Source organism: Amborella trichopoda, chromosome 1 (genome assembly GCF_054954075.1).
Source record: "Amborella trichopoda isolate Santa Cruz 75 chromosome 1, AtrichopodaSantaCruz75HAP2 v2.0, whole genome shotgun sequence".
Taxonomy (NCBI): Eukaryota; Viridiplantae; Streptophyta; class Magnoliopsida; order Amborellales; family Amborellaceae; genus Amborella; species Amborella trichopoda.
Window position 1 is genome coordinate 19076051 of NC_142336.1, and position 27909 is coordinate 19103959.

General features: G+C 37.9%; 1 protein-coding gene and 1 long non-coding RNA gene across 8 annotated transcripts in view; both read left to right on the forward strand.

Moving 5' to 3' along the window:
* The window catches only part of LOC18429823 (integrator complex subunit), a 30042-nt gene extending 4365 nt beyond the window's left edge, over window positions 1-25677 (forward strand). The window contains exons 6-13 of one of the 7 annotated variants that reach the window (XM_088853205.1): window positions 1889-2017; window positions 2229-2321; window positions 2589-2680; window positions 17107-17224; window positions 17606-17691; window positions 19752-19803; window positions 20084-20677; window positions 20781-21197. In XM_088853205.1, the coding sequence (XP_088709331.1) occupies window positions 1889-2017; window positions 2229-2321; window positions 2589-2680; window positions 17107-17224; window positions 17606-17691; window positions 19752-19803; window positions 20084-20677; window positions 20781-20840 (1224 nt within the window). In that variant the 3' untranslated portion in view covers window positions 20841-21197. Of the gene's footprint in view, window positions 1-1888; window positions 2018-2228; window positions 2322-2588; window positions 2681-17106; window positions 17225-17605; window positions 17692-19751; window positions 19804-20083; window positions 20761-20780; window positions 21198-25494 lie in introns of those variants that run through there. The other 6 variants (XM_088853215.1, XM_088853222.1, XM_020664650.2 and 3 more) reach the window with 6 other exon arrangements.
* Window positions 14640-15349, forward strand: LOC148783734 (uncharacterized). The gene is made up of 2 exons (XR_016045491.1): window positions 14640-14783; window positions 14902-15349. It is a non-coding gene; the product is annotated as an uncharacterized LOC148783734 (long non-coding RNA).
* Window positions 25678-27909: the final 2232 nt, after the last annotated feature.

The window sequence follows — 27909 nt, forward strand, 5'->3', positions numbered from 1 at the left end:
GTTTCATATGAAGAACTTATTCTACAGCCAAGTTATAACATATTCTAGGACCAGGTTATAAAATTAACCCTCCTATTCCTAAAATATTTTTTATCCAGAAATTATGATGAAATTCATTAAAAAATGGGTGTGGTTTGTATAAGGCTGAGGCCCAAAACAATCAACATAGGGCACACCTTCAAATAGTGTCGAAATTTGTTGTTTCAGTATCATAAATCTTTATGATGGCCTTAAAATTTGTTTTCATTTCTAATTATAAAATTTAAAGTTAAAAAATTATGTAGATTCAGCAGATCTATGAACACTTGAAAATCTTGAAAATCTTGAAAATTGAGGGTTCAGATAATACATTACAAGATGCACTATTTCCAAGACTTGAAATTTATTGTTTTTCTCGTGACCATACACATTGAGGTCAAGATGATCGAATTGAGGGTTTTTCAACATAGAAACAACCTTTTCAAATGAATTTTTGAGGTGCGCCTTAATTTGATTGTTTAGGGCCTCACCCTTATATAAAATTTTTTCCTTGAAAGATTTGCCTTGACTTCTTTAGATTCTCAAAACCAAAACTTAATCTTTTCGAACTATTTGTGTGATGTCCCTGAAACATTCCTATCCATTTAAAAAGGCCTTTTTCTTTTTCTTTTTTTGGGTAAAGTAACTTAAGGTTTTGTCTTTAGAAACATTTTGACAAAATAAAGTTTTGGAGAAAAAAAAAGTTTTGGATATCTAGGAAACGGGCTTGGGTCAAGATGATAGATGCTAGGTTTTCCTTGCCCAACGTCTCAAGTTCCATTCCTATGTAACCTTGTCAAAAACAAAAAGTTTTGGATATTTAAAAGGAAAGTGGTTTGATAGGGCTGCAATCTTATCAAAATAAGTAAAGCCTCACCTTGAAAATTACAATTCAATCATTGAAAAACCATTGCATCGATCATCTCAGCTTGAACATCATGGTTGTGAAAACAAATTAGGAATTTAAGCTCTAAAAATAGTGTATATTGTAATAAATTATCTAGACCGTCCATTTTGCCCTAACAATAATTGTTCATAGATCTGCAAGATTTGCATCATTTTTTGAGTTTTAAATTTTATTGTCGGTTTTGGAAATTGATTTTGAGCCATCATAGAGATTTTTGTTGCCGAAATTGCTTTCCAGATGAGGATTTGAGGTGAGGCTTTATTTTGTTTTCATAAAGCCTAGACCTTGTAGAAACTTTATCCTACCTAAAAACACCTTAAACTAATTTAAAGTTACTTTTTCTTAGAAATTTCTTGCTTTCCAACTAAAGAAACTTATCTCTAAGTTACCCACCTGACTATTGTTCATGAACCTTGGCTGTTTAATGTTATGAATTTTCTATTAGTTTACTTTTTCAAATCTTGAGTTATTAGATTGTATACATACATGATATCTCTAGTTGTACCGGTTAGTAGGGGCGATTTGTTTCAAGTGGAAGGATCTAAAAGGGCAAAAGGAAGTCAAGGAAAAAGGAAGATGAAGACACAAATGGAACTAGTGAGAAGAAAAATGTTGGCTTACGGTCTGATTGAGAGTATGACCCTTGATAGAGCAGAAAACAGTAGAGGTTACTGATAGAGCTTAAGGCAAAAATGTTCTGTAGTCAACAGTAGAAAACAATAGAGCTTAAGGCAAAAATGTTGGCTTACGGCTTTTGATCTTAACTTGGACTAGTCATCCTGCATTGAGTTTTGTAGTCATTTGTCTGATTAGAGACTGAAAACAGTAGAGGTTACTGATAGGGTGGCTCTATTCAATGTTATTGATAATTTTTTACTTTAATCACATGGAGGATTATTGTAAGGTGGACAAGCCAGGCTGTATTGGTGATTCTAATATTTGTCTTATGTCTTTGGGTTCTAGGCTGCAACCTCTTGGCATAGTGCTGAGCATAAAGGTTGTGGCACTAACGTCCAATATTCGAGTTCCAGTTTACCAGACCCTATAGTTGTGGGCCCTTTGCCGTGCCTGAAACACGTCTCCAATAAGAATGTAATTTCTGCCTTGTATTTTTGTGTTTGTATCTTCTATTATTTGATTAATCACTTTTGCACTAGTTTTCAATTGGTCTATCAGGTATGAACTTTGTGTTTTTGATTCACATGCCTTGAAGCAATTGACATTTCTTGGTTTTTGTTGATTAGTTTCATGTTATCCTTGTTTTTTAACACTATTTAAGATTTATGCCTCTCCTGTAATGCAGATTCCAATATTTTTATTGTCAACCAGTGCTGAAGAAATGTTGGCATTTTCTAATGTTATTCCAGAATGGCTTTGCAATCAGCGTCAACAGAAGGTGTCATTTTTTGTGGCTCATGGTTTCCGTTTTCCTTGATAAATTTTATTTATAAATTTATTTATTTGGGAAAGTGGTTCATTATATTTCATTACAACAAGTTACAAAACAAAATATATTGTTCCTATATATGCCTGGTATATACATGATATTGAGTATTGACAATGATTACACAAGTCCCTGATTTCTGTAAATATCCCTTGTAATCTCTAATAGATGTCCCTTAAAGCCATCTAATATTTGTTATGTCATCAATTTTACTTTCAGTTGTATTCTGGTGAGGCATTATTTAGTCACACAGAGCTCCTAGGTGCAAAAAAGATTCATGTGTTCCCTGGAGTTGATTCTCCTGGTCTAATGTGAGATATTTTCCTTTCCCCTTAGCTTTCATATCTATATCTACGATCTATATGTATATCCATGTGAGTATGTGTGTATGTGCATGCATGTGTATAGTTTATATAGAACGATAGCAATTTCTGTATTTACCTTTACAATTCCACCTCATGCACAAGTTTTGATCAGGTTGACACAAAAAAGCTTCAAATCAATCTCCTCCACTGCAAAATCAGTCCTCTCCAACATAGAATTGGTTGGAGCTCCATCTCCGAAGTCATTGCCACTGCAAAATCAAATCTGGACTGTCCATTGGGATGGATGGATGATTCAGGTGCTTTCGAGCTACAAGTCAAATCCTATTTGGAGGAGACTGATATGCAGGCTTTCTGGAGCAATTGTAGGCTATTCACCCAATCAAAAGTCATGGATGACATCGGGAGCACCAATTTTTGGTGGTCTTAGGGCACCACCTAAACCTTTCCATATTGTTTATACACAAACACGCATGCAACTTTCCATGGTGTTTACACATATAGAAACAATAGGGATGCTTATAGCTGTCTAAAGGGTGCGAAATGATTGCATTGATTGGAACTGCACTGTAATATCCGAACTCCAAACAAAATATGGAGACTGAAAGTCATGATAAGGTTAATGTTTTGAATCCAAAACATTGGAAATATGGATGCATTATTTTCCTGAAAGTGCAATTAATGGGAGCTCCATGACTCAATATTCGGTATATCCGTCAAGAAAGTTTGGTCTTCTACTCGGGGCATCAGGTAGGCATGTCTTCACTCGGGGCATCAAGTGTAACATCATCAGTTGTCGTCACCACATGAACCACATCCACCATAGGAGCAGGGCTGCCCTCCCTTGGGCGACAACTCAGACTGAAAGTAACATGTCGAGGAGGAATCGGTAAAGCTATGACCAACTCGATGACAGGAGCTGCCCCCGGTGATGAAGGTGGATCAGGAGAAACCACTTGAGCCACACGCTTGGTATACTTCAAGGAGTTTGGTGGCAGAGACTGAGATTTGCTCAGGGCAAGGGATGGTGAACAAGCAGTACCAAGAGCAAGATGCACCGGATGAGCTTGCTTCTTCAATCGAGCACTCTTTTGGAGCACAAGCCTCGCAATCTCTTCAGCTTCAGTGTCTTCTGGAGCCCCCTTTCTCTTCTTCTTTGCCTTCTCTGCCATGGCTTCCCCATCATGGCAATCATAAGTACGTGTGGCAGCAGGTGGAGAATGAGCACCACTACCAATCAAGATGTTCAAGTCTTGTGCTGTCCCTCAACCCGACTCACGACACACCCCTCCTTCCATCTAAAAATGGATCGAAGACCATCAAACAAGGGCTTGGCCTACCCTGGAGAGAAAGGAATTCACGGAACTGCTCATCGGTGGCCATCAACCTGGGGATCCCAATCGTCTTCCAGTCATTGGGATAGTCGAGCTCAAAGATCTTTGAGAAACTGAGCGGGGTAAAATTATGCCCATGCTTCGTCTCCACTTCACAGGAGCGTTCTCGCCTTTCCAATTGTGATCTGCTCGCCAGTAAGAATGGTTGGTGGTATTCTACCACCTCCAATATGCTTCAATAGCACGGCCCATGCCACCATACCAAGGAACAACAAACTTGTTCATTCTGATAAACTCAAGTTAGGTGGCCCAAGCCATTCTCATATGCCTCTCAGTCCATGCCTTGCGCTTTACACCAAGAGCATCCCTCCCCTGTGAAGAGCCGATTTTCCTGTACCGCTTTTCAAAAAGCACAGGGTATGAACATCCTTGATCAAGGCCATGTTGGCGAGCAAACCGATGGGGGTAGTAAGCTTCAAGCTTCTTGTCACTAGTTGTGCGAAATGGCAAGATGCACCCCCTCACACTCAAGAGGTACATCAGCTCGTGAGCCTCAGTAGTGGCCCCATCAAGAACCTCACCAAAATCATTTGAAAAGGCCCGATCAGTAGGGCCACCAATGGGGAAGGGGATAGCATGCCTGAAAAAGGAATCTCCACCAAAGAGGCTCCGCTCATCACTTGGTGTACGAAAGAAGGCCTTCTTCCCTACAATCTGCATGAGTTGGGGGCATGAAAACCCTGACAGCCGGCCATCCATCTGATAAGTCTCAGGCAAATAAGCTGAGAGCCACCCAAAGACATAGTGCACTGGGAATGCGGTCTTGAACAGACCAGGGAGAGCCTCTCCTCTTGATGACCCACACTCATTCGTGAGTCTCGCGGGCTTACCACGAGCAATTGCCCCCAAACCGTGGTAAATACTGCACAAGACTGGCTGTGCTAAGGCGTACTCATGCCCATCAGCCATCTCACAGGCCATGTACAAGCATCCGACACAAATGCGAATGCCTCTCGACTCAGGGAGAGCAAATTTGCATAAAAATAAAGCTAGGTAAGCAGTCAAATTTACCTGGTCTTTCTCAGGCCTTCGCGGTGGAACTCTAGATTCTGCCTACTCTTTCCCTTTTTCTTCAACGTCCTTATCAGGAAAAGACTTCCCGCCAATGATGTTATAGTTGGGCTCCCCTTTGTCTCTCCGGGTCCCAAAGAAGAAAGACTGCCACTACGAAAAGCTTACATGTCCATCCGCCTACTCTGAGCTCAAGAGTTGATATGTCTCAAATAGCTCGCGAAGCCTAGGAGGTGGTGACTTGCCATCTTTTCTATGGGTACATGCCTCTCAGGTGATCCAGTCTTATGGTTCTTCATTATCCGCATATGGCCTTTTTTTCCTAGGTGCTCATTTTGTTTGGGCCTTTAGTTTAATGTTTCTATTCAACGACCGCGGGTATTGGCAAGAACTTATTGAATCCATCGTTTGGGCTCATAATCGAAAGCTCAAGAGTTGCTTATGTAACTCCAAGTTTCTAACAAGGCCCTCATGGTATTTGAACAACGATCATAGTAGCCTATCGAGCATTGGCAAGCCACAAGTAAAGAGCATTTCCTAAGGCGCTCTTCATGGTGGCGCAAAACATCTAGCATCCAAGAGCAATACCCTCTCAAATACTAATGCTCGCCTTCAAATCGAAGGCCATTAGGGGACCACACCAAGCCCTTATTCTTCGTCATTATCTTTCCAAGGGTGGAGAGGTTTAGGCTTGAACCATAATCCCAATGAGGGAAGTGAAACATGGACATCCCGTCACCCTCCACTGGCTCCCCATCCTTGGTCTCACGGAGATGGAAACTGACATTATCACCCATATAGGTGATACTTAGTGGCCACTTTAGCTCACGAATGGGGATGATAGGCTTGAGATACTGTCCCCTCGCAAGAACAACTCCGGTATAAGTGTTGGTCCCCACCTCTTCGGGAGGATTCAGAGGGGGCTATACTGGAGGGTCATGCCCATTCAAGATGCCCCCTAGAAGAACCCCCTTGCTATTTAAAAAGCATGGGAAGATATGGAAAAAGGATCCAAAATCGTAGGAAAAGCATAAAAGAGCATGCATATTTCCACAAATAAAGAGAAGAAAGGGGAAAGATTGAGCTTTCCTTCCTCGGGGGCCCGAGATGAACTTGCTATGTGATCCAAAGCTCACCAAAACCCACAAGTCTTTCAAAGCCCCTCTCTCTCTAAGGTGCTTTCACCTCTCTCTCTCTAAAAAGTAAGAAAATGAGAAGTGGTGAAAAAGGTGAAAAAGGTGAAAAAGGATAATTATCCTATAAGTCCCTACAACTCCCCAATCCCAAAAAGGTCTCTAGCCAACTTGACCTTTTGAAGAAGTTGAAGGGCAATGAAGTAAAAGGGAAGGGCCCAAAAGACCACCCATGCCCCTCATTCAAGCCTGCAAGGTAAAAATCCCCTAGGGGCATAACCACTCAAACGGTCTCGGAATTGAATGAGACCAGGCCCATTGCAAAGATTGAGCCCGGCCTAGTCAAGAATGGTCGGGCTCATGTCAAAAAGGGGCCTCTAGCCCAGTCCGCTATGCTCAAAAGAGGGGGGACGGACCCCCATTTTCTCTCTTTACCCTCTCACGTCTCTCTCCCTCACTCGGGCCAGGCAGCCTAGCCCCTGGCTCGATGCTTTTGTCTCTCCCCTCCACTCCCTCTCTCATTCTACTTCGTCTCTCTCCCTCTCGTTTGGGGCCAGCAGGCTAGCTGTTGGCCTGCTCTCTCTTTCTCCCCCTACTTCATCGCTCCCCTCCCTCTCTTCATGTACCTTGTCGTGGGCACACTCTCGCTCTTTCGTCTTTGTCTCTCTCTCCCTCTCTTCGTCTATACCGTGTCCACGGCTTAGCTGCGGGCACACTCTCTCTCTTGTCTTAGTCTTTCTCTCCCTCTCTTCTTCTATACTCATGCCCACGGTTAAGCTGTGGGCACACTCTCTTGCTCGTCTCTCTCTCACCCTCTCTTAGTCTCACCTCTTTCACTTCGAACCCATGGCTTAGTCGTGGGCACACATCCTTTTATACTCACCTTTCATCTCAAAGCCCATGGCTTAGCCATGGGCACAAGTACACTCTCCTAATCTCGTCTCTCTCTCTTTCATCTCAGAGCTCATGGCTTACCCATGGGCACACACACATCTTCCCCCTCCCTAGCTTTCATCTCTTTCTCCCTCCTCTACTGTTCACTTCACATCACTTGCACACAAGGTCGAGCCCACGGTTTACCCAGGAGCTCGACCCATTTTACTTAGACATGCTCACTCCTCATCTCTCGTGACTCATTCACCACCCTTGAGCCCCAACATCACTCGCATGCTTTCATGCATCGTGTCATCGCAACTTGCACCGTTCAAACCCTTGAATGGGCACCCCTATTTTGACTACTTCACCACAAAGGGCTCGACCTTTTTTTTTATCACCCCACTGAGCATCATTCAAAAATGTGAATGAACGCTCCACCCAAACACCCATTTCACCAATGAGTCGCTCCATTCACAAACCACCACCGCCTCAAACAAATCACACCACCATCACTCCCCGTGAGCCTCTGCCTCACCCATTCTATGAGGTAAACCATTATCCCTAGGAAGTCTTATCTGCTTCGTGAAACAATCCCTCAATTCCCAGTGAGCCTATACCTCACCCATTTCATGAGGTAAACCATTTTCCCCAGGGAGTCTCATTTGTCTCATGCAGAGAAGCCATTACTCCCCAGTCAAGCCATAAACTTACACCCTAGCCTCTTGACAAGGGTCCTAGCCCTCTCTCAAGCATCTTCAAGGGACTTGGGGAGCGCACCTAACCCGAGGATTCGAGCACCACCTCACCCACATACGTACCGGGTCCACTTTTCACTTCCCTCTTTTATTCTTCTCTTCTTTCTTCTTCCCCTTCTTCTCATCCTCTCATCTACCTTTTTTTCTATTGTTCTTTAGGAGGCTTCTCTTCTCTCCTTCCCCTTCTCATCCTCCCATCTACTAGGAGGCTCTTCCAAGAACTATAACATGAAGAGAGATAAGATGAGATGAAAGAGAAGAAAAGTAAAGAGGGAGAAGAAAAGGGGAAGAGCACCCCTCCCACCTTAGACTGACCTTCCTTGGCCTTGGTCAGATGACTTACAATAGAGATGCGTTTCAGGAGAGAGAGGAGATGAGATGAAAGAGACGAAGTGTAAAGAGAGAAAAGAGAGAAAGAGAAGAGAAGAGAATCTCGCTCACCTCGGACTTACCTTCCTTTGAATGCCCCTTAATCAGAGGACTTACAACTGAGAAGTGTTTCGGGAGAGAGAGGATAAGATGAAGGAGAGGTGTAAAGAGAGAGAAGAGAAAGAGAGGAGAAGTGGAAGATAAGAGAGGGAAGAAGTCGGGTGTGAAAGAGAGAAAAGGGGAGAAGAGGGAAAGAGAGAGAGAGAGAAGAGAGGGACGTGAGAGAGAGAGAGGAAGAGAGAAGAAAAGGGGGAGAGAGGGGGATGTGAGAGTGAGCGAGACGAAAGATTGGGGGAAAGAGAAGAGAGGAGGGAGAAGAGGAGAAAAGAAGAGGGGGGAAAGAGAAGATGTGAGAGTGAGGGAGGGAGATAAAGAGAGATTGGGGCAGCAGCTAGCCCGCTGCTCTTAGAGAGAAAGAAAGAGAAAAGGAGAGGAGGGGAAGAGAAGGGAGAAAAGAGAGGGGAGAAGAGAGTGGTGCAGCAGCTAGGCCGCTAACCCTATGGGGGAGAGAGAGAGTGGGAGAGGAGAGTGGGGCAGCGGTTAGGCCGTTGACACGAGAGAGAGAGAGAGAGAGAGAGAGAGAGAGAAGAGAGAAAAGAGAGAGGGAAAGAGAATGGGGCAGCGTTGAAGCCGCTGGCTTGATGGGGGGAGAGGGAGAGAGGAAGAAGAAAAAGAGAAGAAGGAGAAGGAGAAGGAGAGGGAGAGGGAGAGGGAGAGGGAGAGGAGAGGAGAGGAGGAGGAGGAGGAGGAGGAGGAGGAGAAGGACAAGGACAAGGACAAGGACAAGGAGAAGGAGAAGGAGAGGAGAGGAGAGGAGAGGAGAGGAGAGAAGAAGGAGAAGGAGAAGAGAAGAAGAAGAGAGGAGAAGAAGGAGAGAAGAGAAGAAGAGAAGAGAAGAGACCTATATTTGAAGCTATCCAATACCGAAACTTCGAGATATGCACATTCAAATGGGCGGATGTTTCTCTTTAAAAATTTGTAGTACTTGAGTTTCGAAATCCAACTTCTCTCTATGATTTCTCTCAATCCGGGTATTGACGAGTTGTATCTTATATCAAAATGTGCGGCTTGATGACATCTACTACATATCCAAATTTGAGCTCGATTGGCCTTCGGATGAGTGAGTTATGAGCTTTGGAAGTCAATCCCGAAATTGAAAGGAGCATTTCCGTAAATAGAAATTGGTTCATTGAAGTAACATGTGAATAGTGTGAAACCCACCCAGTTTGGGTAAGTTGGCCCTAGGATGGTCCAAAAGCATCCAAACGAGCCGACAATGGTATCTGAGGGGTTTTAGGCCTTTCGTATCCAATGGCGGTGGTCTAGTACTCATTTGAGACCTTGACAATATAGCTTCAGTTATGAGGTATTTTTCAGCATGATAGAGAGCGGTTCTACGAAATGTAAATTTCGTCCTTATCTGGTTTATCTTGATCGGATTGGGACGAAACTTGGTGTGTACTCTTAAAACACCAAATACCACCCTTTCATGGTTTTTGAGGTCAATTCTGCATCTTTTTAAATCCTTTCAAAATTAGGATTATTCTGATCAGGGTTTCCATAGTCCACATGCATTTTGGTACTTGCGGGTCTAGGTCACCATTGGCCTCTTCATTATTCGTACTGGGGATACAAGCGCGTCAAAAATACCCTACAACAACTTGCCTCGCCGAATGTTGCTCTTCGAGAGAAGCGAGAAGTGTAACATTCGGAACAAAACTGGTCTCTCAAGTTTTACTTTCTTTCCGATCACCGACACCAACATGACCTTTGAGAGGAAATCATGCAAAGCTTCTTCCTTGGGGGATGTTCTGGGAGCCTTTTTTAAGGGCCTGTAGACCCAGTACCGCTAGGACTTTTGTGGGAGAAGAGATTTAATCCGCTGGTGGGGGCCTTGCTTAAGGGCTTTCTTCCCACTTCAGTGGCTACTTTTGGTTCCAACAACTGGGGGCCTTGTTTAAGGGCTTGTGACCCAGTCTTGTCAGAATCATGATTTGTCTGGCAGTTGGGGGCCTTGCTTAAGGGCTTCCTTCCCAATCTGTCAGGATTTCTATGGCTACTTTGCTTAAGGGCTTCCTTCCCACTTCTGTAAACGTCGCCTTAGCGAGCGCATGTGTTGCTTTACCATGATTTGAATTGGTGGACTTGAGGGTGTCTCTTTGGGGCTTGAACCCCAGTCTTATCCGGTTTAGTCAGGGGCTTTTTAGTGGCCATCTCGAAAATCTAAACCTATCGACAACTGAGAACCTTAATAAGACGGCCTCTTTGGAGCTTGAACCCCAATCTACTGGGCTTAGTCATGGGCTTTTTAGTGGCCTTCCCGAAACTCTAAGCCAATCATTAATTGGGAACCTTAATAAGATGATTACCCTTTTTGTCGGGGGTATTCATCCAGCTTAGCAATCAATAGCCCAAATTGTCTTCATGACTTTGCTATGATTGACTTCTTGAGGAGGAAATCCTTTGAGCGATTTGCCACCTTTGTGATTTTTCCGACTTTCAGGAGCCCTTTGGAGGTTGACCCAAGTTGAAGCTTTTCTTGAGCTCTTTTTTGTTCTGATAGTAGGGTACCTTTGTGAGGGGTATTGCCTACTCCCATACTATCGGACTTTTGCATGAAGGCGCTGGTTGAAGCCGCCTATGAAGGCGATCGCTGCATCAACCTTCTTATTGGCCCAAGCACCCTTTCGGGTTTTCACCTGAACTGGGTGGGCAGGGTACCACAGAGAGGTTTTCACCAAGTCCCTTTTATTAGGCTCTTTTACCCGTGACTTCATGGTCACGTCCGCCTTTCTATTTTTACTCATGGCGCCCTTTGGGGTTTGCACCATGCCTGGTTTTATTTTTGAACGCTTTTACTCGTGGCTTCGTGGCATATTGTCAAAATGTTTCAAACTTTATAGTCAAAATGTTTCGTGCTCCCTCGGGAGCATATTGTCCATTTACTCCCTTGGGTAAAACCTAATCTGGGAGTAGCTTTAGGACCCCAAATTTTGAGGATGTAACCTCTTCAACCTAGTGACAAGCCTTAGATAAAGAATTTCAAATTGCATTGTATGTACCTAAACAAAATAATGTCCAAAATTGACCAAAGACTGTCCAATTTTCAGATATGCTAAATATATATAAATGATTATGCAGATGTTGGGTTGGTACTTGGTTTTTGGGTCCAAGTACTAGACACCCGAGGCATGTACTGGACATGACAACCGTGTCAGTATCTATCTAACACCGACCCACATCTTCTGTCGTCCATCTCCTCTTTGGAAACTCTGAACGACCTTCTAGATACACTTATTCATGATTGAATTTGTTTGCATCCTGTTAATTTGGAGAAACATGCTTCGACTTCCAAGAAGTGTGCATTTCTTGGTTATTCCTCTGCACAAAAATATCAAAATAGCAACCTTGCAATTACATTTGTCCCTAATCGCCTTGCATTTACATCTGTCATGCCCGTAGTTAGCAAATTGGCGATTAATTGCCAATTTTTTGAAAAATTCGGCGTTTGTTTGAAAAACGTTTAAACAACGTTTTTTTTGAAAAGTTTGTCAAAAAATCGCGTTTTATTCATTCAAACGTTAAAAATGCGTTTTTTTGGAGAACGAATTAAACGGGCCCCAAAAAAACGCATTTTTACTTGTATTTTTTTTAAAAAGAAAAAAAAAATCTTGATATGTGTAATTTCTAAAAAAACGTATTATTTCCATAAAAAAAATCATAACAGAGAAAACCCCTGTTCCTGCAAATTTCATAATCTTCATGTTCCTGAAAAAACGTATTATTTCCATCAACAAACCTAATCTTCATGTTCCTGCAAATTTCATAATCTTCATGCTCCTGAAAACCCCCATCCCCAAGAACCCCATTTGATTTTCTGTCTAGCAGAGAAAACCCCCATCCCCAATTTTGAGCTTTTCCAAACTCACAAAGCAAACCCCCATCCCCAATTTTGAAGAAGCATACCCTGTTTTCAATGAAACGCAGGTCTTTCAAAGACCTTGCTGTTCTATCGAGCTTCCTTATTAGTGAGATCAAGGGAGAAGAGAGTTCTATCGCGCTTCTTCCTCTTTCTCAAGTCTTCCAAAGCCTTGCTCCATCTTTTTCCCAAAAGTTTTAAAGCTCACAAATGGTTTTGAAGAAGCGGTTTTCAATGAAAACAACTATATAAAGTATAAAGTAACCTTTATATTAACCATAGTTATAAGTGACTTAACCATAGTTAAAGCATTTAAAGATAAAAAAAAAATTGTGCATTTTTTTGGGTATATTGATATTTGCTAAAGTATTTAAGTAGATTTGGGTTTTTAAAGTAGATTTTGGGTATGTTGATATTGAAGTAGATTTGATATTTGTTGATATTTAATTGTGCCGTTTTTTTTTGGGTATAGTGATATTTAAGTAGATTTGATATTTGTTGAAGTATTCAATGTGAAGATTTATATGGTGTATGTTGGGTATGTTGATATTTAAAGAGATTTGATATTTGTAAAAAAAAATTGTGCCTTTTTTTGGGTATGTTGATATTTAAGTAGATATGATATTTGTTGAAGTATTTAATGTGAAAATTTATATGGTGTACTTATTTTTGGTTTTTTTAAGTGGTTGTGATCTTTGTTAAATTATTTAATGTGAAAATTTATATCGTGTATTTTTTTTTTTGGTATGAAGTAGTTGTGATCTTTGTTAACTTATCCGATTTTTTTACTCCAATTTTTTTAGCCTAGTCCGATATATTGGTGATATCTTTACATGAAGTATTTTTGCCGATCTGTATTTTTTATTTGATATTTTCATCCGATTTTTTAAAATAAAAACGATTTTTTCCCGATTTTAAGGTAAGCCGATTTATTGAAAATTCCCGACTTGCCAACTATGGTCATGCCACGACCTTTCTCAAAATCATTCTTGGGTGGTTGCTTCTGTCCCTTTTCAATCTCCTATATCATGTGTGGTCATTCAACTTCAAACTTTACAAATCCATTGTTATGAACCTTCGGGGGCCACACGCATTCTGTGATTGCACGTCATCGTGAAGTCCTTTGGTTGGAATCCCCTCTTCTCTTTAAAATTTGTTCACATGACAAACATGAAGAACTATCATTTCCTACAAAATGTTGAATTGCCTGGTAATTACAGAATAAGTTTTACAAGATTAGGGTATTAATATCCTATTTGTTGCTCTGGCAGAAGAATGAGGCTGCAATAGTTTTTTTAAATTTAGAGTCTTGGATGTACTAAACATATCTTAAGGAGGTCTAGACATTATTGAACTGATTTGGTCTTGTAGGCTTCCAGGTTTAGCGTGAGTGGATCACTGATATGTTGTTAACTGATAAAAAGTTAAATTTGATTATTCAGATTGATGGTTCGTGAAGTGGTATGTAATGAGACAAGTTTGTAGCAACCTGCCTAGAACAGTTGTTAATGGTCGACAATTGGATGATATATTGGCCTATGGTAAGAACTTGGACATGCACGTGTCACCTAATGATATTCTTCTAGGGGATGTTAAGATGTACTCTGGCATTGAAAGAGAAGTGATCCTTTTCCTTTATGAAAGGGTAGGCCATTATTTTTGCATTATCTTTGCAGAGGTTTGGGATAAGATTGTGGTCATGTTTGGAAGGTAGGATGGAGCCAATCAATAAAAATAGGGCATTGCATGGGGAAGCCCAGCTTTATATTATAAACGATAAACAGGCAGCAGATGATATATTTTCTCTTCTAGTATTTGTGGGATATCAATGTTTCTGATGATTTTCAGGGCTTCTAGGTGTATTTCCAGTCCATGTTTCTTACAAACTAAACATTCAATTCATATGGAATAGGGCTTGGGTTTGAGTGGCTAGCAGTTGACATAAGCAACATTACATCCCAAGTTCCACTCCTACAACTGAACTATCCAAAAAAAAAAACACCTGCAATTGATATGTAAGGCAGGACAAGATGCCTCTTATTTTCAAAATTTTCTTATTAAATTTTGGGGTTGTATTTTTTGCAATTTTCTAGGGTTATGTTTTAGGGATTTTAAGTTTTTTTAAAGGAATTCTAGATTTTTTTTTTTAGGATTTTAGAAGTTGTTTAGAAAAATATTGAAGTGCTTATGGAATATTTTGTTTTATTAGGGGTAAACATGTTATTACGAATTTTATTTTTAAGTTAGGACTATTTAGTCAATTTTCTTTTGCTATTTTGGACTTTGTACCTCAATTAAAATATAAATAGAGGTATGTGGGGTCTTTATGGCTCAATCGAGTGACTTGTTTAGCTTTTGTGTTTTGGTGTACCCTGGTTAGGGTTTTGTGTAGGAGAACAAGCTCATATATTTTTTTTTTGTTTTTTTCAGGAGATTGCTTGTGTTTTGCTTGAAAATTGCTGTTTTTCTGTTCTTCAATTATCCTACATCAATTTGGTATTAGAGCCTAGGTTTCTTGAACAACCCAGCCAGGGAACTACAACTAAGTCTAGGGTTTGTTGACTTTGGGTTAAGGTTTGTTGATTTGGCCAAAATTTTGGTTATTTTAGTGCTGAATTTGCCAATTTCAGCCTAGATCTTACTGATTTCAGCTAGGTTTTATTGATTTTCTACCTTGGGTTTGCAATTTCAGTAAGCTCATGGCAGCGAGAAGGGGCTGTGGAAGAGGTTTTTCATAGATCTATACCATGATCCAAGGGTTGAGGCGATTGAAGACCTCAGAAGGCAAGTGCACAGTTGGTGTAGAAGTTAGCGAGTATCAATCATGGGCAAGACGGTGATCTTTTGGCCCAAGAAGATCTCGAGTACAATCTGTTTCATTGTTGTGTTCCTCGTGTAGAGTCAGGACAATGATGGAAGGCCTAAGCGTGGGAGGCACCACTCTAGGGATTCTGACATGAAGGTTGATATTCCCAATTTTGATGGTTAATCCTCAAGCTAGGAGTTTATAGGCTGGTTAAACACTATAGAAGGAGTTTTGGTTATAAGGAGGTCCCCCCAAAAATAAAAAATTATTGCCATAAAATTGAAGAAAGGTGCCTCGGCATGGTAGAATCAACTTAGGGCTAGAAAGGAGAAAATGGAAAAGCCCAAAATTAATACTTGGGAGAAGATGAAAAATAAATTGAAGGAAAAATACTACCTGAAAATGATCTGCAGTTCCTTTACCAAAGGACAAATAACCTTTGTCAAGGAGTAAAAATTGTGGGAGTAAAAATTGTGGAAGGGTACGTATATGACTTTCATCAGTTGATGGCTTGAAGTGATTGGGTTGAAACTTGAAAGAAAGGAATTAAGCCCTAGCTCTCTTTGTTGGTGGGCTGAGAACATCAATACAACTATGTTGGTGGGCTGAGAACATCAATACAAGATGTGGCGGTGCTACAATGCTACTGGGCCTTAGATGAAGCTTAAAACCCTACGGCCAAGGTTGAGGATCAACAAAGGCCCCCATAGTCTAGGTGGGCCACTGCTTAGGGTGGTACAAGTGGTCGTGGAATTTTTCCCTAGTGTGGCTGGACAGATCTCACGGCATGAAACTGCAGGATACTGTGGGTGTTGGGGGCAATTCTTGTCGGGTGAATCGCTCAAATAGCAATTTTATGAAGTACTTTTAAGTTTTCGGTAATCGGCCATGTCTCTTCTCAGCGCCCAATTAGGAAAATTTATGAACCTTTCTGAGGAAGTTTTAGAAGAGGACAACAAGCTATGATTTGATGGAGTCCCTATTTATGATGAGGTACCTGAAGAAGATTGAGCCTAAAGTGACATTTAGTGACCATGGGTAAGCCCTGGTGATTTGGTGCAGCATGATCACACCTCAGGCAGTGGAGAAGAAGAGTGGTTGCTCATAGATATCTTCCACACTCAATACACCACATATGGGAAGGTTTTGTAATGTCATGATTGATGGAGGAAGCTGCAAGAATATTGGTTGTATCCAAAGTCAACAGGTTGTAGATTGGGATTTGCAACCAATCTACGATACATACACGGATGATCAACAAGATCTCTTGGGAGATCTGATTTACGAAAAGATTCAAGAAGAAGATGAAGATGCTCGGAAGACGATCTTGCTTGTGAAGCATATGGTGAGGAGACAGTATGGGGACTAATAAAAAACAAGGCCATTGAAGATCTCAAGGATATAGAAGAGGTAAAGCATTCAAGAGATTTAGGGCATTGGAATCAAAGTAGTGCAACATAAGCATGGTAGAATCATAAACTTCAAATAATAGATATTGAGAAAGCCTTTAAAAGCCAGAAAATTGAGTTCGAAGTTTCCCTACACAAGTTTAGGGATAGCCAAATTTGATAAATTTGGATTGATTCCTCAATATATATATAAGGATCCATTTTCTTGAGGATTTCTTCTTATCACGAACAATCTTTGAGCCAACAAAGAAGAAGGTGTTTTTAGCTGTTGTTCAGTAAAGTAGTTGTAATGGTTATAAAAAATTGTGTTTTATCAGAGGTAAAAAAATCATTACAAATTTTATTTTTACGTTAGGAATATTTAGTGAGTTATGTGTTTGGCTAAGGCCTTTTGGACTTTGTACCATAATTAAAATATAAATAGAAGTGCATGGAGATTTTATGGCTCATCTGCATGACTTGTTTTTGAAAAAGAGGAAGCTTTGTGCTTTGGTGTGCTATAGTTAGGGTTTTGTGTAGGAGAAACCAGAGGTTTCTTTGGGAGATTGCTTGTGTTTTGCCTGAAAATTGCTGTTTTTCTAATCTTCAATTTTCCCCCATCAATGTGTGCATTGGTTTCATAACTGTGATATCTCTATTTCCATCTTGGGAAAATTGATCCTTGTAATTTTGTTTTATATAGAAACGCATGGCAGGAACCTTGCATAGTATTCTCCCCACATTGGAATCTGCGGATTGGTCCAGTTGTTCATTTACTTCGACGTTGGCGGGGGAATGAAAAATGTTTGCTTGTTATAGAGGTATTCTTTGTAACTTTCTTATTTTGGGAATGCATGTTATATCTAATGGACTGTGGTATACTTGTAATCTGTTGGGATTATCACTATCCAGCAAATGATGGATGGTGATGGGGAGAGAGTGCAACCCACAATTGAGATCATGTCCTGTTCTGGTGGCTTCCATTATCTCCCCATCAACATCAATGATTTCATTGGATGGTAATGAACCAACGGACGCTGGTTCCAAATAGTTCATTGGATCATAGCATACTTCGGTTTTTTATATCTGGGAAATGACTGAGCCAAATTGCTCAAAATGTTTTATGATATACTTCACAAATCTAGCTGCTGCAATTGTTCAAGCCACATTTTGATGCTGGAAGCCATTTTATTAACTTGCAGCATATGATGGATACTGATATAGCCCTCTTGCCTTTCAAGCCTTTAGCGATGAAGGTCCTCCAATGTTCTTTTTTGTCTGGCATAAGGTAATCACTGATTTGTTTACTGTTTTTAAATTGATAGGGACTTAGCATTGTTCCACAACAATGATGCCTTGTAGTAGTTTTCCTTTTATGAAAACCTAAATGCTTGTTATTGAAATGAATCACGATGTTCTAGGCCCGGCACGAGCATACGTACTATAACAATGAGGTGAAAACTTCAAAATTAGAAGTGTATCCATCAACCACTCAGTATAGAAAATATACATTGATTATTCACCCTTCAAAATAGATTTTGGTAGGTCTAAAAATGGCAATTTATTGTGCAAAAAAAAATTACTGGTCCTGGTATAAATTCAAGTATTTGTCAGCAATATTAAGTTTTGAATATTTCTGTGGGAGTTATTATTGGACCACAACCTGTCTTTAATAGGTGGCAAGAGACTTCAATGTTGTGTCCTTGTAATTAAAAGTGGCCCTGTAGGTGCCTAGGTAAGGAGGAGCATCATCTGATCTTGTTCAATTTGAAAAGCCCCACGTGGTTTTCTCAGTAGTTCCAAACTTAAGAAATTTGAGGAAAATTGGCTTGGTTTGTTGGAAAAAATTGTTAAAATATATGTACATCATGTATTTGTTTTACATTGATACGTATCAATGACATTTTGCATTTATGTCTATATGTTACCTTCAAGGGTGCGATGTTGATTCTCTGCCAAGGGATTGAATTCCCCATTTCTATATGATATCTTCTTTCTCTCTTTTTAACATGGAATTGGAAGCTTGTTTGGTGGTTTGAATCAATGTTGGCATATTCGCTTTGGAGTTTTCTTCGATTCGGAGGAAGACTTTGGACTTTTTTTTAAAAATTTAATGTAAATAAATTACAGATTTATATATAAAGGGTGTATTTTCCATAATGTTGCAACCTTAAACAATCCATTTAAGGTGTACCTTCAAATTACATATTATTTTGATGTGAAATATTCTTAAGATTATCTCAAAATCTATTTTCATATCTAATTATAAAATTTTAAACTCCAAAAATAATTAAAATCAAGTAGATCTATAAATATATGAAAATCTTGAAAATGGACCGTCTAGATAATGTGTTGTAAGATGTACCATTTCTGGGACTCAAAATCCTTTTCTTTTTCATAGTCATTCATCTCGATGTCAACATGATCAATTAGAGGATTTTTCAATATTAAAACAACCTTTTCCGATGGATTTTTGAGGTGCATCCGTGGTTTTTACATTTTAAGGTTGCAACCTTATATAAACTTTTCCCATGTATAAAATATATAAAAATAATGGAAAAAGTAAAAAAGATAAAAAAATTATTTTAAAAAATTATTATTATTTTTTTAAATGCTTTTATATAGGTATTTCTTTTCTAGCTGAAGCAGTCCCGAAGAGACTCGAATCAGCCCGAAGCTGCGCGAAGCACCCCTAATCTAACCGAAGTGGCAACACCATGCATGTCTTTGCTTCAGTTCATGTTTAAAATCCGAAGGCTTTGACCGAAGCCGAGCAAGTTGGATAACATTGGTTTGAATCCCAACCATTGAAACCTTGATTGGGAAAATTTTAGGGCATTCCAAGGGCAGTCTTTTGGAAAATAGTGCATTTCGTAAAGCTGTGACTTATGTAAGGTTATCTTCTGCAAATATGCATTTCATATCTAGTAGTTAGTATGTTTCACCCAGAGTATTTGTAGGCAAATTTTACAGTTATAATAACTATAAATCTGAATTGCTTAATGGATGAGTGATGAATTTATCATTTGCAATGAGGGTCTACTTGATAAATTCAGGTATAAAGTGATGGTACTCCATAGATTTGTGCAAAGTTAATGTCTGGAAATGTTTAGGGCATTTGCAATATGTAGACTTCTAGATATTGGGAAATTGCGTACCTGATAACTTGGTAAATTAGAGGCTAGATATGGGTGAGAAATGGTTTGATTTTGTCAAATGATTAATTTGTGCTTTCAAAGATAAAAACAGCATATGAATTTCTTTGTTTCTGATATCCTTATATAACTCCGGACATAGACTTATTCTCTGCTTACTCATGCTAAGAGTATGCTTCTATTTGCTGTCCAGGTTGGACAAAGTTCAGCCGTTAATGGAAAAGTTACAGCCAAAGATTGTGCTGGTAAATATGTTCTGCCCATTTGCATCTACCATTGTATTGACTGGTACTCCAAAGTTTCACCATTTCTACATGGGAACAAATACCACAATCTGATGGTCTATGGAAAATCCTATGCCATTGAGGTCATCACCGCCCCATGAAATGGTGAATGGTGATGGAGAGTGGGATTGATCAGCAGGGTCATACCTGCATTGCACTCCTCCATCGTTTTCATAGACCATTGGGTTACAGTATATTTTCTCCCATTACGATTATTTAACCATTTTCATTTCTGCTACAGTATCCAGAGGATTCTAGAATAAGGGTTTTGCCTGATGACCGAAATCTCTATACGATCCTATACTACACCAAAAATGAAACTGTGAGGATCCCATGCCTTAGAAATGAGATTGAAGCTGAACTATCAAAAGACCTAGCCATTGGGCTTAAGCCCAAACTACTGAAAAATGGAAGCATGGCCATAGCAAGGGTCAAAGGCAAGATAAATCTAAATCTTGGAAGACATCTATTAGGGCCAGTTCCAGAACCTTCCAGGACATTTCAACACGAGGACGAGAAGGACTTGATGGATGTAGTTTCAGTTGAGAATTCCAGAATCTTCCAGAGAAGAGGTGACCTTCCGGTTCTGGCAGAAAAATCTTCTAGAATCTTCCATAATCGGGTAGTACACTGGGGTTCTATGGATCCAAGTATGTTATTAGTGGCCTTGGAAGAAAGGGGCATTAATGGCACTTTAGTAAAACATGAAACTAGTTCTGGGTTTTCTTGCAAGATACATGTAAGTGAACCCAACAAGGCTGTTATAGATATTAGTGGGAGCAGTAGTGTAATTAGCACAGGTGATGAATCTTTGGGTGCCCTTATACTTGAAGCGGTGAGTAGTACTCTGGATTCTATATGAGCTGCTAGGTGATAAAGAAGTCTTTTATGAAAATTATTTGCATTAGTTGATGACCACTTCACCTAATGGTTCGTAGATAGTGGGCTTCGATCTTCTCTTCCAGCCAGTGTTGAAAATTACAGGCTTGGGCTCGTGAGGGTCCCACAGCTCCAGCACTTGCTTAGCCGGCTGGTGATTTTCACACAAAGAAACTAAGGTTGGAGCAGGGGCTCGGGCAAGTAGTGGCCACAGTTTTGCCTCCAGAAATGCCAAGGCACTGATCTAAGCCTGGGCGAGTCCCTGATTTTTTATTTTATTTTATTTTTTACACTTCTCCCAGCTGATTTTTATTTGATTAGTCTATCTCTCTGTCTATCTGGGAAGGTTCATAAGTTTTTTTTTTTTTCTTTCTAATTTGTTGCTTATGGTACATCGATCCAGTTGAGAAATTAGATGGCAAAAAATTGTCATATTTAATCCGAAATGAGATACTAATACATTATTGTTTTATTTACTTTTGGTTGTTTTATTTGTTTATCATATTTAATCTAAGAGTAAACCTTACAATTGCTTGGCAGCTATAATTAATAGTAGTATAGGTAGAATCTTAGCTGTTAGATCTTCATCATGTGGTTAAAAATGCAGATCACTATATGAATTTTAATTTTTTTTTTATAAATCTGATTAAAATGAAATTTTGGATGTATATACTTAACACTATTGTGTACCATATAAAATATAAAAATATTATTTTCAATAATTTAAAATGATCAAATTGTCTCATCATTTTTAGGGGTATTTTGGTTATTTTATATTTTGAAAAATATTTTTTAATTGTGTGCCTTATTTTTTAGTACTCATGTTTAAAATTTTATTATGATCCGATTATTAAAAAAAATATTAAAATTCATATAATAACATGTATTTTGAACTACATGATGAGGATCTGATGATTTAGATTTTACCTATATCACTACTCATTATCATTGCGTAGCTATTGATATATTTTCTTTAATCTAAATGAGATATTAGTAATTTATTTATTTATGGATTGTATACAATGATACCATTTACCTTTGTTGAAAAAAGGTCATATATCCATTTGAAATTTGATATTTGGGTGTGTCACAAAGTTCGAAATTTTTTTTCGAAAGTTTGAAATTGGTCATGGAATAAAACAGCTATCTAGTTTTACATCCAATGGTCAAGATTAATTGCGAACACTTTGTAATTATATGTTTTTCCATTTCTTTATCTACTTTACTGTTATCTTTTTGTCAATGTTTAAAAATGCTTACCGGTAGGTCAAATTGGACAAACATCGGGCGAGCTGAACGGGTAGAATTGTTGAATCCACTTAACCAACGTGGCCGATGTTTTAAAAAATGAGAAAGGAGAACTAAAAAGCAAGTAACCATGTATGAATAAGTAAAACTAAAATCAAATATTTTATTTCATCTAATTGGAGCAATAAATCAAATACAAAATTGAAATAAAGAAAAAGTTTTGGGGGGAAACTGAAAAAGAAATGATAAAAAGGAGATTTTTGGCTTTGATTCAAAAACTTTTGTTAGGGCTTCTCTAATATTGGAATAAATATGAGAAATGCATTACCATCCAAATATGAAAAATATGGCTATGTTTGGCTAACATGATTAGACTATGGTTTCAACAAGATAAGTTATTGGAATAATATGATTGGAATAACATGATTTTATTGTGTTAAGCCTTATTTTTATTTATGTTTTATAGAAGTTTTTCAAATGTCTCTATATATAATTCCAAATAAGCAATAAACTTATGATATCAAAATCAAAATCTTTATGGTACAAGTTAAAAAATGGAAAGAAGTTTGATTAGTAAACTAGAAAGTTTGGGAAGAAGTTTGATTAACAAATTAAAAGGTTTGGTAATTGGAATAGAAAATTTTTAAGCATTGGAGGAGAATAAAAATGTATCTTATTTCAATTGAGCTTTTACTAATCTCTTATGAGGATTATGTTGTGTAAAATTTTTTATTAAGATTGTGTTGTGTAATTTTTCATTGATTATCAATTATTATTTTTATTATTTTTGTTTTTTATACGAGAACTAATGGCAGCTACCACCTAAATTGAGAATGGCAGGCTTGTAGAAATGTTTTGTATTATGATGGCAGTAGAAAATTGTCCCAATTCAAATTCTAGAACTGTTCAAATCAATTTTGATTTTCATTTACTTTCACTTACCAATTATTAAAAAAATTTGCTTTTATATGAGAGTCAGATGATAACTCAAATTGGGGATAGGGGGTTGTATAAATTTTTTATTATGATTGCAATAGAAGATGAGGGTTACAACTCAAATTGGGGATAGAAAGATGTATAAATTTTTTATTATGATTGCAATAGAAAATTGTCCTTGCACACCTGTTAAAATCAATTAAGGTTTCCCTTTTCATATCCTCTACTTTCAAAAGATTTCCAAAGATAACCTGTCAACCTCGTAATAGATTTTTCCACTTTCTACTTACCCTTAATAGATTTTTCCACTTTCTACTTACCCTTAATAATTGTACAATATAGGGAAATATTTTTTTGGACTAGGATAAGGCAGCATAGGGCAACAAAAGATTTCCAAAGATAAACCGTAAACCTCATAATAGATTTTTCACCTTTCACCGTGCATAATGGATTTAGTGATTTTTGGGAAATATCGGATAATCTCGTGTAATTTCTTTCTATTTCCTTACTATTAAAGTATACCCAAACAGTGTAAATGTCATATTTTCTTGTAATATATTGTCACGTAATATATTTTCATACCCAAACGGCTCCTAAATCCAAGTAATCAACGTGATAATAATGTTTTTGGACAAATTTGAATTAGTTTAATGAAACTAGTACTAAGGTTTTTGTTAGCGCTCGAAATTTGGACTCTCCATATCAATTTTGTTTTCCAAAAAATTGCTATGGTTTTTTTTTGGGTTCAAAGATGCACAATTTGAAACAAATTTCAAACTATTTAATTGAGAGAATGTAAAAATGGTGTAATTGGGTTTTTAAGGTAAAACATGATGAGATTTTGATAAAAAATCTCTCCAAAAGAAACTTTAGAACCTAAAATGAGGTATAGCGCTTGAAAATTTGGACTCCCCATATCTATTTTACTTTCCAAAAATTGATATGGGTTTTTTTTGTGGGTTCAAAGAAGAACAATTTGAAACAAATTTCAAACTATTTCATTGAGAGAATGTAAAAATGGTGTAATTGGGGTTTTAAGGTAAAAAATGATGAGATTTTGATAAAAAATCTCTCCGAAAGAAACTTCAGAACCCAAAATGAGTTTTAGGGGCTAATAGAGATGGATTTATGTAAGGGGAATGAAATTGGGGTTTAAATATGGGGGAGATGAATTGTTTATGAAAAAAGAAGAAGGGAAACTCTTTTTATTTATTTTCTTTCCCCAAAAAATGGGAGGTATCGGGTGTTATCTAAAAAATAGACTGTGTGATATTATCAGGAAATATTTTTATTTTTATTTTCTTCTTTTTACCCCCTTTTTTAGTTTCTTTTTCTTTTGGCAAAGATCACTTACAACTGTCTTATTTCAATAACTTTTGCTTCAAAGAAAATTAAACTAACAAATCTAAAATCTTAAAAACCTTGATGCCATTAAACCAATTTTCCTTTAATCAAAGAAAATATCTACAATTCATATCTTTGGAAATATATAAATAATATAATTAAATATATCAAGAAAAAAAAAAGAAAGTGTCGGAAGTTACCTCAACCGAGCTTATTATACCGCACACAAAGTCACCACCATCCGATGGCACATGATCAATGATCAACCGAGAAAGCAAGTTTAGGCCAAGCCACACCAATAAAATCTGAACCCCTTTGACCACAAACTCAAACCCTAGAGGGCCGTTTGGATAACTGGAAAATATTGTTTGCGTAATGCATTACATGTAAATTGATTGTTACTTAGTATTTAGATGCAACCTGGGAAATACATAGTTATTGTTTAGCTATGTTTGAAAGAAATATAGGAAATGCATTACCAACATTTTACCAACACATGCCTACAAATTATCATTTCTTTCTTTTTTGTCACAAAATCCTACTAAAATGCAGAATTATCAATTCTTTCTCTTTTGTCACAAAATTTCACTAAAATACGGAATTAAAATCATTATCACATCATTCCAAAAAGATTTCTAATAATAACATCATCACCATTCCAAAAATATTTTTTAATAATAACTTGTACCATTTTACAGTCATACCTTTGGTACTTACATGGAATCACATGCCTTCTAACATGACATTGGTTTCAACATGATAAGTCATTGGAACAATATGATTGGACTAACATGATCTTATTATGATAAGCCTTATTTTTATGTATGTTTTATAGAAGTCTTTCAATTGTCTCTCTATATAATTTCAAATAAACAATAAATTTAAGATATTAAATTCAAAATCTCTATGGTACGAGTTAAAAAATATGCAGAAGTTTGATTAGTAAACTAGAAGGTTTGGTAATTGGAGTATACAATTTTGAGGTATTGGAGGAGACTAAAGATGTATGTCATTTCAATTGAGATTTTAGTAATCTCTTATGAGGATTATGTTGTGTGAAATATTTTATTATTATTGTGTTATGTAATTTATTATTAATTACTAATTTTTATTTTTATTATTATTTTTTTATATGACAGCTGATGCGTTCAGATGAGGGGATGAGCTTTTTTATTATGATTGTATTGTGTAATTTATCATTGATTACTAATTTTGATTTTTATTATTGTTGTTTTTTTATGACAGTTGATGCCTTCAGATGTTGGGACGAGCTTCAAAAGGGAGGAATCACCTAGTTATTATGAAGAGAGAGCTTATAAGAGAAGATTTTTTAAATGAGGATAGGTTAGGCAAAAATGCAGGCCAAAGATTTCCCAAAAGTACCCATCACCGTGGGTAATGGATTTTCTGATTTTTTACCTATCATCATGCGTAATAGATTTTCTGATTTTTGGAGAAATTTGACGTAATCTCTTTCTATTTCTTTACGATTAAATGTATCCAAACAGTGGAAATGTCATATTTCCTTGTAATCTATTATCACGTAATAGATTTCTAGGTACCCAAACGGCCCTAGGTGAATTTCTTTAACAACATAGTTTGAGAGAGATGAATTCTTTTTTTGCTATACCCTAAAACCCTTAGCCTTGAGAAAGAGAGATCAAAGATGAAAAAGTGGGGTGTGCCCCCTTTGGGCTTTCATGAAAGAGAGAAACTTTCTTAGAAGAAATAAAAAGATAAGGCGTAGAGATTTTGGGTAGAGACCATCCTATTTTTATAGGCTTTAAACAATATTAGAGTTTATTAGGGTTTTCCTTGGCTTGTCTCTTTTAAACAATAAAAGATAGGAACCTCCCTAAAAGTGGGGTGTGCCACCCCATTGGAAGTGGAAGCCCCAAAAATTGGGGCGTGCCACCAATGTGGTGGCTTTTGTTGCCCCCACCAATTTAGGGCATGGTAGGCCATCTGCACAATGGGACCAATACTAGTTTTAAATATTTAAAAATCAATAAAATGATTTTAGAATTAACTTGAATATTTAAAATATTTAAAATTAATATCTCTATTTTTATAAATCTAAATTTTATAAATAAAATATCCAGAGATCTAGAAAAATTCATATAATAATTCTAAAATTATATCATTATAAAATAAACACAATTAATTTCATTAGATGTGATAAGAATCCATATGGTCTAGAAATAAATAATTTGGGGCACTACACCTTCAACTGTGGACTATGGATCATACTTGCTTTATCAAATCGACCTAATGTTTCCCAAGACCCACAGTCCATGCAGGGGCTCATCAGTGGGTCACCAAAGTTTGGCTGATGAGTCAAGGGGTCGTAATCCCGGTCTGTGGATTTTTAGTTCTTCCCTAAAGACGGGCCAATGTCACTTAGACCAGATCCGACCATAGCTCCTATGACGCATAGGGGTATCTATCGCATATACATACGTTTCACTCTAAAAGGGGGCTTGCTTTCCCGAAACGGTTTATCAATATGCATGTCGTGTGATGATACATGGATGACGCTTTAGCCCCCATTTTTGAAGGCCACCATCACACACAAGGGTCACACAGTCCCTTAGCTCACTCATCTGGGCTTATTCTGACCTCATCAAGGGATGACCCATTAGATTCATTATCGGTTTATATTCTATGTCTCGATAACATGAGTTTTTCCCAATTGACTGGCCTAGACTGTCAAGCACAGTCCGGTATCAGCAAACATCGTTTGCTTAGTATGGTCCACAAGGGACCACACTCCTATTAAGTTTATGTTCCACTATTTTACCCAACAACATCCCCAGTTGATATTGTGATTTTGAGTTGGCTTGGTAATTTTCTTGTAATTTTTTTTTCTATTTTTTGAGGGAAAATTATTTTCATCCCCTATTTTTAAGTTTTATATCTCTACAGACCCAAGATTTCAAAACATATATTGGGCCATAAAAATTCTAGGTTTTATATCTTCTACTCTCTAGACTAACTTTTACCACTTTAATTCTATTTTTATAACCCAAACAAATTATAAAATGACAAACCTTTTTAAACCTATCATTTCTCTCTCATCCCCCAAACGTCTCCCTCTACTCCCCCCAAGGCCCTTCTCTCTCCCTCTCTCTCTTCGTGTATTACCCAATCACACTCTTTCTCTCCCTCCGTATTACCCCTCTCTCTCATTGTTTGATGCAGTGAACCCTAGTTTACTCAATTTTCATAGGTGGTTGACTAGGGCTTAAAAAGTTCAATGGTGAATTGAGGATTGATTAAGGATTTGAAGGTTCAGCAGTGGAGAATTAGAGGTTCAATAGGTAAATCCAGTCAAGACCATATGGAAAATTGTAAGGTCCATAAGAAAACCTAATTTCGGTGGGACAGATAAAATTGCAAGGTCCCTACGAATGCAGATCCCAATGCCATTGGTCAAAACATATGAACTAGTAAAAGGGGACAATATGGGTACAATCCATATCATAGCTTAATGTAGACACAAGGGCAAATATGGAGGGAGAGAGGGGTTGGGTGTTAGGGCCCGAACTTTTTCAGCATATTCCTTTTCATAGGCGAGTGGACAGCATAGGAGAAACACCGCGCGTAGAAAACTATGCGTGATGTGCTACCACCATGCACAATTAAATAGTGTAGTCCAAG